Consider the following 12,057-nt stretch of genomic DNA (forward strand, 5'->3'; position numbering starts at 1 on the left):
CGTATACTTAGCATTAGGAACCACGCTCCTGCGAACTCTGTCGGGATAAAAAGGAATTAGGTGTCCAGCGCCGCCAGGATCTTGAACCGTAAACGGAACGTATGGAACATACAAATCAACAAACAGTCGGGTTAAAATTTAAAATAGGACTCCGCTACCCTCAGTCAAATATTTCTTTTCAGGCCGGTACCCACGGATGTAAGGTATTTATATTTAAATTTAATTTAAACACCACCTCACCATTACAATATTTTACGTAAAACGGTTTAAAAATTTAATAAATTTTTTTTCTCTATAAAATTATCAGTAGGTACCAATTTTTTTTTTATCTAGATGATGAATTAGTAACTTCCTGAGGTATTCGTCTAGAAACATCTGAGATTTTAGTAATACTTTTATAAAAAATAATTAAAATAAACTCTACGGAAAGATCTAATTTTCTAGGCCTGCCAGGGCAAATTCGACCGTAGGTCTATCCAAAACGCAGTGACGCCCGTCGAATATTTTGCTTACACGCCTTCTTCACTTACGTCGTTAAGATTCCGACTTCCTTTTAAGGTATTGTTCCGTCTTAACCTATAATTATTTAAGTACCTATAACAGTTGGAATAATGACGAGAAGAACCAATATTAAAAATAATAACACTGAAGGAGGAAGGAAGTATAAGGTGTTGGTAAACTCACCACTCCTGTCAAAGAGCACCTCGGCACAAGCATCATCCCTCGTTGGGTCACACCGGTAGACCGCCCCTCCGCGGTCCACTCCTGGCTGAGCGGTCTGTGCCTCGGGAGCTCCCACCATCACCCTGAAACACACAAACAAAACCATTCATTAGTTGAAGTCTTAAATAAATCTTAGTTGAAAAAGTCCAAGGGTACGTATACTTTGCGAACCGAAACGCGAACCGTACGACGAATTACGGGAAAGCTTCAAGCTCCGATTCGCGCCATTTGCGGTTGCTTCGTTTCTTTCCTAAGTTGAGGTTCAGTTCGGCAGTTCGGCTCGCGGATGTATACGTAGCATTAGATAAACCTTAGACAATTTAGGAAGCATGTCGGTTTTGTGGCTTTACACTTTCTTGTAAATTAATATTACAAAAAGATACATATCCTGTCCACTTAAGACTGATCATGGGGCGTTGTTGGTGTATATGTTTTGTTTAAATGTTTGATAGATGCTTATTTGAATTAATATAGTAAAGATAAGTTTTGAGACAACGGGCGTTGTTTAACTGAACTAGGTCCAGTGGACATACTTTGACTGGCACATATTCTTTGAGTGGCTATCCTTTTAATAAGCGGTGCTACATTTTTTGTTCGATTACTAAATGTCGAATTTATCCAAAACACTCAAAAGGTAAATTTCTTCTTTTCAAAGGCAATTATGCAATTATTCTGATGCAAATATATTTTTAATAGACTTTCGGCTTTCGGTAGGTACCTACTAAATATTATTTTTTGCAATATTTATATGAAATGTACCGTACTTTTGTCAGAGAGACGCCACCGGAATCTATTGCATTAGTGAGAATATTGTATATGATCGGTTGCGTCAATCTAGTTTGACAGGTCTCTCTTAGCCATATTTGGCATTTTTTCTTGGAAAGAAACATAGATGCTGCCTCAATGAAAAAAAATGAAACTATGTATGAACGCCTAGAAGGATAGTTACTTTAGCAAACCTATGAGTGCCTGAATTGTACTCGAAATAGAGTTAAGGGAAATCAAAAATACTGACACCAGCTTACACGGTGAGATACCTGGAGTAAAATTCTAATAAATCAAAACAAAAATTACTGACACCTTTTTTAAAAAGGTGAGTTAGCTCTAGCAAACTTCTAAATTCAAACATTTTTCGGGAGACAGACATCGGGAGGGAAATCAAAAGTTCTGACGCACCCACTTCGAGGAGAGTTTGTTATATTTAGCAAACCTCTAATTGCTTGCGTGCATATGGGAATAAAAATGTTACGTATTTCTAATCAAGATTTTTATAACATTGAAACTAGTTTGTCAAATGTAAAAATTAGCATTCAATAGTCGCTTCAGTTATCTAGTTGCTGCCAATTTCCTGTTTCTTAATCAGTCAAAGCAAAGCTTTCGTGCCTTCGTTACATAAAATATGAAATAATATTACAGTTGGACGGCGAATGGATGGAAAATGTTAGAATGAACTGTAAAGGGGAAGATAATGAAGCCAAAGCACAACTTGGTACCGCATCTCTGAGGACACAGTGACAAAAACTCGCCGTGTCTGATGGCTGGACATCTATGGCACTTGGCCTGGCCTAGATCCAACAGAAACTTAGGAGGCTAAATAAAGACACTACACTAAAAGATCCAGGTCTAAATGCTTGAACAATATGATGGCATCCATCGAAACTAGATTTCTGATGAGGTACCGACGTGCTCGTTGAATTTTTTGGTATAATTCCGATGAGACGTGTGGCAGGACCCGTTTCATCCGACCCCGGTCAGTCAACCATCTCCGATGAATCAATCAATGAAAAAGTAACAGTAAACAGTCCACAGTCAACAGAATCATGACATTGGCAGAACAATGGAGACTCGCGAACGCTCTACTTTCAATTGAATCAAGGTCAAATAATCATCTCAGCAACATAAAAAAATTGGCATAAATCTGATTGACTATGATAATTAATTATTCATCGTGCTATTACTGGGAAATGCACACACGTTCCGTATTATATTATTAATTCCCGCAGGCGTAGGCAGAGATTCAACGTAGGCATTCAACTCTATCTTGTCATATCGACTCGTCTCTTATTTCTTGACATGACCCAAACGCAAGGGTTTGTTTCACGACTATTCTAGCACAGTTGTAAGTAATTATGGCGATTCTTTCTCTAATAACTTCGTCAATGCTGTGAACTTTGATAATGGCATATTTTTGATGAATTTTGTAAAAAAAACTATTATTTTATTACTAAAGGAAATTAATAATTTAGTGGTTCATCAGAAGTACGTAATAAAGTTGTCAGAATCAGCTGAAGTTAACAGAATTTATTCAGAACGACGAGCGCGAGTCTGATGTCATGGTCAATTTGATCACAACCGTACACTCCTTGCTTTATTCAAATTCATACATTGTCTCATTGGCAGACACGACTCGACAAGAGTATTTACTTCGTCCTACTGGGAGCAGTCGGGACTCGTAATTGCAAAAAAAAACACAAAAAATTTAATGAAACTCAACTTATAGAGAAGATTCAATCGCCTGGAAATTGTATTTTTCCGATATTGTATCCAGTCGTAAGTAACCCATCAACATTGGCCTTGTCCCGTTGGATGGACTGTTGGTAAAGGCGGAAGAAAAGAAGTGAAATGCTCCGTTATCTTCGCAATGTCCCCCACGGACCAGCTTCCCTACTTGGTGTTGGAGCATCATCAGGCAGCGGGAATTGGAGTGAAGGCAGAACCTGACTGGAATTACGACTATGAGGAATTGTGATCGAGGTGATGCGCTGTGTCACTTCTCATATTCTTACAGAGGACTCTTACATCTACTACTAAAACTACTTTTGCACTGTTTGCCTATCCATCGACAGGTCTGCAATGTAACTAAACAAAAACTTATGACTTATTATTTATACTTACGTGAGAACAATACAGTTATAAAACTCTACATAAAAATACAAACTTATGTAAAAACTCACGCAAATGACAAATGGCAAAGATAGGCAAGTGACACATGATACTAGTAAAATACTTGAAACCAACACCTTGTTCAGACATTATCTTCCTGATGGAGGTTTTAATGCAATTTATTATTGCTAAATTCAGGAAGGTAGTTTGTAGGTATTCTCTTCTTCCATTTCTATTGTTTCTCAGTTATTGTTTTATATATATTAATGTCTGTGAACAAATAAAATCTACTTATTGAGTAAAGCCTTTAAATTTAATATTTGTTCATCGAAGTTAACCTCAGCATTGCGGGGATTTTGCTCTAACTAATGTTAACAATTCATGCTAAGGGTGCTCGAACTAGCTAACTAATAGGAAGATATAGGAATAAATTATTACAAGCTTGTTAATTATTTTACACAATGCACTTAGTTAGATGTTATTAATTGAGTTTAATCATATTTATCAAATGCAATAAAAAAACAGTGCCCAGCGATGCGAGAAAACGCGTGCCATACAACAGTTTCATAATGGTAAATTACAGAAGGCGGTGTAAATTAAGACACATGGGGGCAATTTCAGGGCCTAATGACCAAATTTGTGTCGTCGTAACTCAGAAGTGGAATAGGGACAAATACAGTCTAATACTTCATTCAAATCGGTTTTTTAAATCAAATTATGTGATCTAGACATAGTTCGTAAAACGGAGATATGTTCCAGTATTAACATTGGCAATACAACTGACAGACTTCTCCAATTAGATCCTTCCTTTTGAAATGAGATTCCAATGAGAATTAGAGGTTATTAAAGCTCGTAGAATATATCATTATACACTCCATTTTACGAGTAATTGAACAGCGTACCAATAAATAGGTTGTGAAATGTCCCTTATTTTTTTAACAATGGATTCAAAGGTTATTAAAGCACTGAAAAGATGTGAGAAAACTTGAAAGAAACATGAAAAAATCTCTACAGAAGTTTTTTCCATCTTACCTAAACATTCTGCAATTACTGCAAAACTTATTTGTAATTTTTATAAACTTTACTAAACCTTCCCAAACCATATTATCCGGGAGAATCAGCCCCTTGCTGCCATTCCCGCAATTTAGTATGAAATATTTTATCAAATAACAAAATAAATTTCTAAAATTAACAACCTTTGATAATGCATCTTTAGCGATAGCCCCCAGATCTTCACAAAATGTCTCGAATCTCTTGCTGTCACTTGACTTCTCTTAACTTAAACTTTGTTATTTTACAAACTGATTGTTTGATTCCTATACATATTTTTGTTATTTGTTTTTGGGGTACTATGCCGTGTTGCGTTAACTCCTTCCTTAGCCAACGTTTCGGACAGCATTGCAGTGTCCATCATCAGGGCAGATGTGTTATTAACACAATAATGATGGACACTGCAATGCTGTCCGAAACGTTGGCTAAGGAAGGAGTTAACGCAACACGGCATAATACCCCAAAAACAAATAACAAAAATACTTTTGGCCGTGAAAATCTTAAATCATATTTTCCTATACATATTGTTGTACATTGTTATTGAACGGTTGATATTTCGCTATTTTTTAGTTATTTCTCTGTTTTTTTCCTGTCCGATGTGTACATGTACATTATAAATACAATTAACAGAAAATGGATTCTTCTGAAAGAGCAGAGTTCGTACCAAATTGACATACCACTAGATACGCCAATTTATCAAAACGTCACACAAGACGACATAATCCATTATCGAGTAATGTGTGTTGTTGCATGGCCAGTGGATCAATATTGCCAAGAAAAGGGGTTTCAGGTTTTAGGTCACCTTAATGGGCCGTGGGCGCGGCGCCCGTCAGCTCTGTTAGTCAGTTCTGTCTCTGTAGCTGTTACAGATATCTGGTGGCAATAGAGCCCCACCTTGCTTCTCGTCACAGGAAGCTTGAAGAATGATTCCCAGTCTGGCCTCAATTCCGACCCGTGCCGTGGGGCAAAACACTTTGTTCTTACGGGTAAGACAGAAGTCCTAGGTTCGATCCACAGTTGCGACCGTTATCTATTATTTTTCTGTTTCATGTTTCGTTTAGAAATTGTAATATAAAATGAAAATACCAAAATAAAGGGAAATTAAAAAAAAATAAGTATAACCAAAAATTATAACAAAGGCCAATCCTGTTCTTGAGTATTGTAATAGTTTTTTTACAGATTTCTATGATTTAAGAAATTATAGATGGAATATTAAGTACTACATAAAGTCTTTGTGTTCTAGGAAAGATTATATAAAATTGAGTTATAAGCGAGATAAAAATAAATGAAAGAAAAAAAGTAAAATTCCATTGAAAGGATTTTGAATAATGAGTAATTCAAGAGTATATGCAGCTTTTACGCACAGTTGTTTTGCTGAAGTTAGATGACGTCGTATTCTTTTATGGCAGGCAAATTAATTGTGTATTCACAGGTAAGTTTGAACTGATTCAGAAAATGAATCAAGGAATTAGTAAAATAAATATCTGCATTAAATCTACTACCTACGCTATTTAATGATGGGCACGTAGAGTTATGAGTAACTCTAAAGATGCCTATATTGTCTAAAATACATTCACTGCAAGTTATTAGCTGCTAGTTATACTTCGTCAGTAATTCTTATTATAGGACTTCGTTTCCTTCCCTACTAAAAGCCAGTCCATCAATCATAATTAAAATAAGTCTTAACTCGTAACCCTTTATTACAAGGTGAAGAAAATGGGTGCGCCAGATTGAGCATTCGTGACAAAAGGCCGGGAAAACCACAAGGGAGTGACGAGGAAATTGGCGAGAAACCTACATTTCAAAGGCTAACATAACCTCAAATAGCAGACACTGCCAGCTGTCACTGTCACTTACTGATATGCCAATCATCTGTATGTCTGTCAGTTCTGTCGCACTATAATGTAATGTTGCAGAGGTGTAAAATCGGGACACTCTTTTGGGTCATGTTTTAGTACCACGTTACAACATTTTCTTTGGTGACATGGTAAACTGGTCTGTTTTATTAGTGACATCAATTGGTGTTAACTATTGTTTTTATGTCTTTGAATATTAAAACATGAATATTCAACTTATTTGATCATTTCCGTGCAACTAGACTTGAAATCTGTACGTAGTACATATTTATAAAGGAACGGTAATCTGTAGCGGCAATTTGCATAGATTTTTACGCCTAGAAACACGACTATTTCAGCTCTTAATTTCATTATCATAACGAGACATGGGAGATTCGAAATATCCATTTAACTCTAAAATAGTGGAGTCAAGACGCTGTATTATTAGTTCCATTTTAATCCGGTCAAAATCTAAAACATAATAATAGTCTTCCGGCAACCCGGTCGTTTATTATATTGAAAAAAAGTTTTTTGACAATGTTGGTAGGTAAATTACCCATCTCACTAGAGAACATCTGTTCAGAGAAGGGTTATAAATAAATAATATCCAAGAGATAACCTGGTTTGAAGGAGAAATATTGCATAGATTTATGCAGAACAAATTTAATATAATATAGTGATCAAAAGAATATAATATGTCTCATTTGAGGATAGTTAAGTAATACATAATAAAACCTATAATATAAAAACGTATAAAGACATATTATATAAAATGTACCCAGTCAGATCAAGCATTTTCATGCTACATAAGTACATAAGAATCAGACTATTTAGGAGATATCTTCTTTGAGGATGGTTGAATAATATATCATATCATAAATAGTTTAAAAAAATAAAAATATATTTATTATAAATTGTTTTAAGTTGAAAAGCATATTGTATAATTTTTTTTTAAATTATGTAAAGAAAAAAATTTCGTAGTACAGATCGTTGAGTATAAATATATAATATAACGTAAAAATTTAAATAAAGTACATAAGGGACAGAAGTATATGATGATTATATAGTAAAAATATCATAGCATAAATGGTATAAAAAACATTAAAGTTATTTAATGTTTATTAGAAATGATTTTTAGTTAAAAAGTAAAACAAAAAAATTAAAAAATAAAATTAATGTGATGTCTAAATTTCGTAGAAATCAGTGAGTGAGTAAAGAGTTATAGTAAAGCTAATCAATATATTATTATAATCATTTTTGTGGTGTTTTAATTTGGAAATATATATTTTTATAGGGCAAAACAAAAGAAAATATCATTTCGGGAAGCTTTTATCAGTTACAAATACTGCAGTAATCAATTACTGTCTTTCGTTCTAAAGACTTCAAACAGTTATGAAGAAAGCCACCCGCAGTCCCGCATGACCATTGTCTGTGCCTGATAGCCCGGAACATCGAGTAATTTGGTGGGAGAGCGAGGCAGGGGGGTAGCGAATAGCCAGTACTACTATCTTCACCCTTCTAATGATTATAGTGGACTTAGTCCAGTGCCCTGTGGAACACCCTAATAACGTCTCACCGCTGAGAACCCCGTGGAAACGTTAATCGCTGTTGTATAGGAATAAGCCATTTATAAAAAGAGGGAGAGGTTTTGACGAAGCTAGCCTCTAAAACACCGTGTTATGGGCGTGTATAAATGTGTTAATCTTCAAGTAATGAAGGCACTCACTATTGGCCATGGAAATTCAATACGGTAGCTGAAACATAAACATCATACACGAGAATAATGATATATTTTTGTACACTTACAGAAGTAACTTCTAATTTTAATATTTCTGTTTTTTATGATAATGATGTATGTTATTACTAACTATATACTAGTCAAACTATTATCAATTTATGTCTAACATATTGCATCCACCGGTTCGTCGATCACTAATTCAATGTTATATATGCAATGCATTTGATTGATGAACGTGATGTCTTTTAGGACGGGTTTGATTCATCAAATTTCAACGTTCATTTTCGAGTTCTGTGAAAGTCCTATTCAATTTCTGTTATAGGCTAGTTGCTTGATAGAACTGAAATAATAACAGAACATAAAAAAATATTTCACAGAACTTGAAAATCAACTTTGAAATTTGACAAATTGTTGAAATTCTCATAAACAACCCGTCCTTAGACTTTTAATAAAATGACGTTCAGAGTACCGGACCAATTTGATCCCTGCTCTTTCAGAGTCGCTGTTGTTATGAGAAATTATTACCAGAGTTGCTGTAGGGAGAACATCAGGAGGATTTTTATGTATATATTCGTCGTACCGGACTAAACGAAATATCGATTCTCGTTGTAATTGGGAAACCCTCATCCATTTTGAAGCTCCCTTAGCCAACCGGAAGGTTTTATTTTTAAATATTTATAATATTTTTCATTGGGATTCAGAAACATCATTCAAGCAGATGGAAAGTAGTTGCTTAATATCCAAGTAAAGGTATACCATTGACCGATTTCCTGAAATCTGCCGATCTGTTTGCATTCTTTCTGACAAAGACGCAAAGTATGCGTCTTTGTAAGAAAGAATAAGCAGTTACAATAGAGCTATCAGCGATAGCGTTTACTCGATTGCCCCGTGGTCAGTGTGATAAAACAGCTAACAATGCCCAGGAATTAATTCGGCGAATAAACAGGGGGTGCGGAGCGATGTAGCGTAAAATCATCAGCACATGATTGCATTATGACGGTATGACGATTGCTATGACCACCTCCCGTGACCTCTGCTCCTTTGTCCGGCGATGATTAAGTATCCCATGTGCTGGGTTTGGGACTATAAACCATACATATTTAGTAGGAGTCAATCAACCAATTGAAGGGCGATCGATGTTTGGACATCATTTATTTTTTAATTATTTTATTACTTCGTTATCGTCATTCATATAACTGATTTCTTTTTAAATCAAACCGTTAAAAGCTATTTTTTAAACTATAGTAATCTATTTTCGAATGTCTTTTAAATATTTTTTTAATGACTCAGGATTGAACCTTCCTACCCAGGAACTGGAGGCGGCAACTCTACCAACAGAGCCAAAACCCGATATGATTAGACCGATATTTATTGCGTATATTAACTGCTGTAATATCATCGAATTTTAGAGAAATGCGTACATGACTGTATGGGATGGAATTGATTGTGTGTGTGATTGCCACCAAAAGTTAATATCAACAACGAGTCGAGTTCCAGCTCGATGTGATGTTGGGAAGTGGGTTATTTTCCGCTTGCAAGATTTGTATTCATTCATTACCAAAAACAAAAGAGAAAAGAAGTAAATTCAAGAACAAAACCAAAAAGAATAGGTAAAACATTATAATTCTGGTAGTAATGTATCTTGCACTTGTAATACGCACTGTATATATGCCGACATTATGTTGGCATGTTCGTCTAAATGAAGTGATTATAATAATAGTTTGGTAATTTGTATAGCGCCGTTTTTGTAAAAAAATCACCTAAATCACCATTTGCACAAGGACATCATATAGCTCTAACACAAAGTTGTACAAGAAAAAAATACTTTTAAGATGGTTGGCGAATCTATTATAGTAGGAAGGCATTACACTTATATAACCACACCTTGATCGTCAAATTATCATCTTCGAAAGATCAAAAGCAATATTAATAATCTAATATTATATTACCTTCTGTATGTTGGTAGACATAAACACTAAATACAGATTTTTAATGACTCCGTGGATGGAAACCAATTATGTACCGTCCTAGTAGACTTATGCTAATAAAACGTGTGGCCTTTATCGGCCTATCGTGTTGGCCTATTTCACATCGAGAACACATTGTCCCAGGACGTTCCACGTTCTACGGGATTTGGGTTAATGGCCTGTCCCCTGCAGTCTATTCATGTCCCACCCCGTTCTGGTACTTTGATTACTTTAGCCTTTTATCGTAGCCTCATTCGATAGTGTAGCCAGTAAAGTAACTTTATTCTTAAACGATAGTGTTGCCAGTAAAGTAACTTTATTCTTAAACAATAGTGTTGCCAGTGAGGTAAACACGGCTATCGGCATCGCCGCGACAAGTTATCGGATATTAAATGGGAACGTGTTTTATGGTCTTTGGTCGTCACTCGTCACTCGTCAGTCGGAAGGGATTAATAATAATGGAATAATTAGTACCTATAGCGCCGTTTAAAATTGCACACTTAATAAAGTAAGTTGTAGCAAGAGATCAAAGCACTGCAATATTAATTCAAAATAAAGTAACACGAGGATAACGATATCTAATTACAGGACTTAATAATGCTTAAGGATATGAAATGGTTCAGACTTACAGGACAAAATATCAAGGAAAAAAAACACAGTTTTTTTTTAAATACGGACATTAGTGCAAAAATATTCTGTGGTCAAGATATGATAAGTGCAAAAATCTTCTATTTTCAAGTCGATAAATACAAAGTTTCACTTGTTTGTGTGGGATGGCGAACCATTTACGAATAATATTAAGATAAGAAAGACAAGTCATGATATCATAGAAACGAAAGAGAACACATAACTAATAGAAATGAAAATGGAAGTAAGTTACATAAAATTACCGCTTTTACACATACCTTGAAATACCTTTACGTACATTGACTTAAGACCAGAGATTTAATTTTACAAAATTTAGGGCCAGTATTTCAGTATATCTACTTAGGAATGTTATGACTCGGATTGGGTTGTCAGGAAAGTTACCCGGTATAGCAACTTGACGAACATAAATACAGGGTTTTCCAATAAGAGATGTTATTTTGAATAGCCCGGTTTTTTGGTAGATGTTACTTTTGAAGCTGTCATTTTTTAACATTTGAGAAGTAGAAACTACGCCATTAATAAAAATGGAATGATACACGCTTCAACAACGCATTGAAATTATTAAAATTCACTTGAGTGAATCAAATACAAATCATCTTGAGTGATGAGGCCCATTTCCACCTCGGTGGCTTCGTCAACAAGCAAAATTGTCGCATCTGGGGCTCGGAAAACCCAAGAGTTATTGTTGAAAAGCCTCTTTATCCTCAACGTGTGACTGTTTGGTGCGGTTTATGGTCCGGCGGAGTCATTGGACCTTACTTTTTTGAAAATGAGGCTGGAGCAACAGTTACGGTGAATGGATTGCGCTATCGAGAGATAATAATGATTTTTATGGCCGAAATTGGATGGTATTGATCTGGACAACGTTTACTTTCAACAAGACGGCGCTACGTGCCACACAAGCAACGAAACCATTGATCTTATACGATTGAATATCAAAATAACACCTCTTATTGGAAAACCCTGTATATCTCAAGCCGAGCCTAAAAACAACTGAAATGAGTTAGTTCTGAAGCAGGCTTCTCAATGGAATTTAAACGGCGCTATACTAATTTTTCCGTTATTATTAATCCCTTCCGACTGACGAGTGACGTCTGACGACCAAAGACCGGAAAACACGTTCCCATTTAATATCCATTTAGTTTTACCTCTAAGTAGGTATATTATTAATTCTTTTGAGAATCTTCAACATAACTAACTAACTAACAGTAAT

The 12,057-nt window shown here is 35.3% G+C and overlaps 1 protein-coding gene across 2 annotated transcripts in view; it reads right to left on the reverse strand.

The window, feature by feature from the left end:
* if (integrin subunit alpha inflated) overlaps window positions 1–12,057 on the reverse strand; it is a 218,611-nt gene that overhangs the window by 148,140 nt on the left and 58,414 nt on the right. For both annotated transcript variants that reach the window (XM_089634287.1, XM_089634286.1), the window contains exon 2: window positions 685–806. In XM_089634287.1, the coding sequence (XP_089490413.1) occupies window positions 685–806 (122 nt within the window). The remainder of the gene's footprint in view (window positions 1–684; window positions 807–12,057) is intronic.

This window comes from Hesperophylax consimilis, chromosome 8, assembly GCF_061612785.1.
Source record: "Hesperophylax consimilis isolate HC1 chromosome 8, BYU_Hcon_1.0, whole genome shotgun sequence".
Classification (NCBI taxonomy): domain Eukaryota; kingdom Metazoa; phylum Arthropoda; class Insecta; order Trichoptera; family Limnephilidae; genus Hesperophylax; species Hesperophylax consimilis.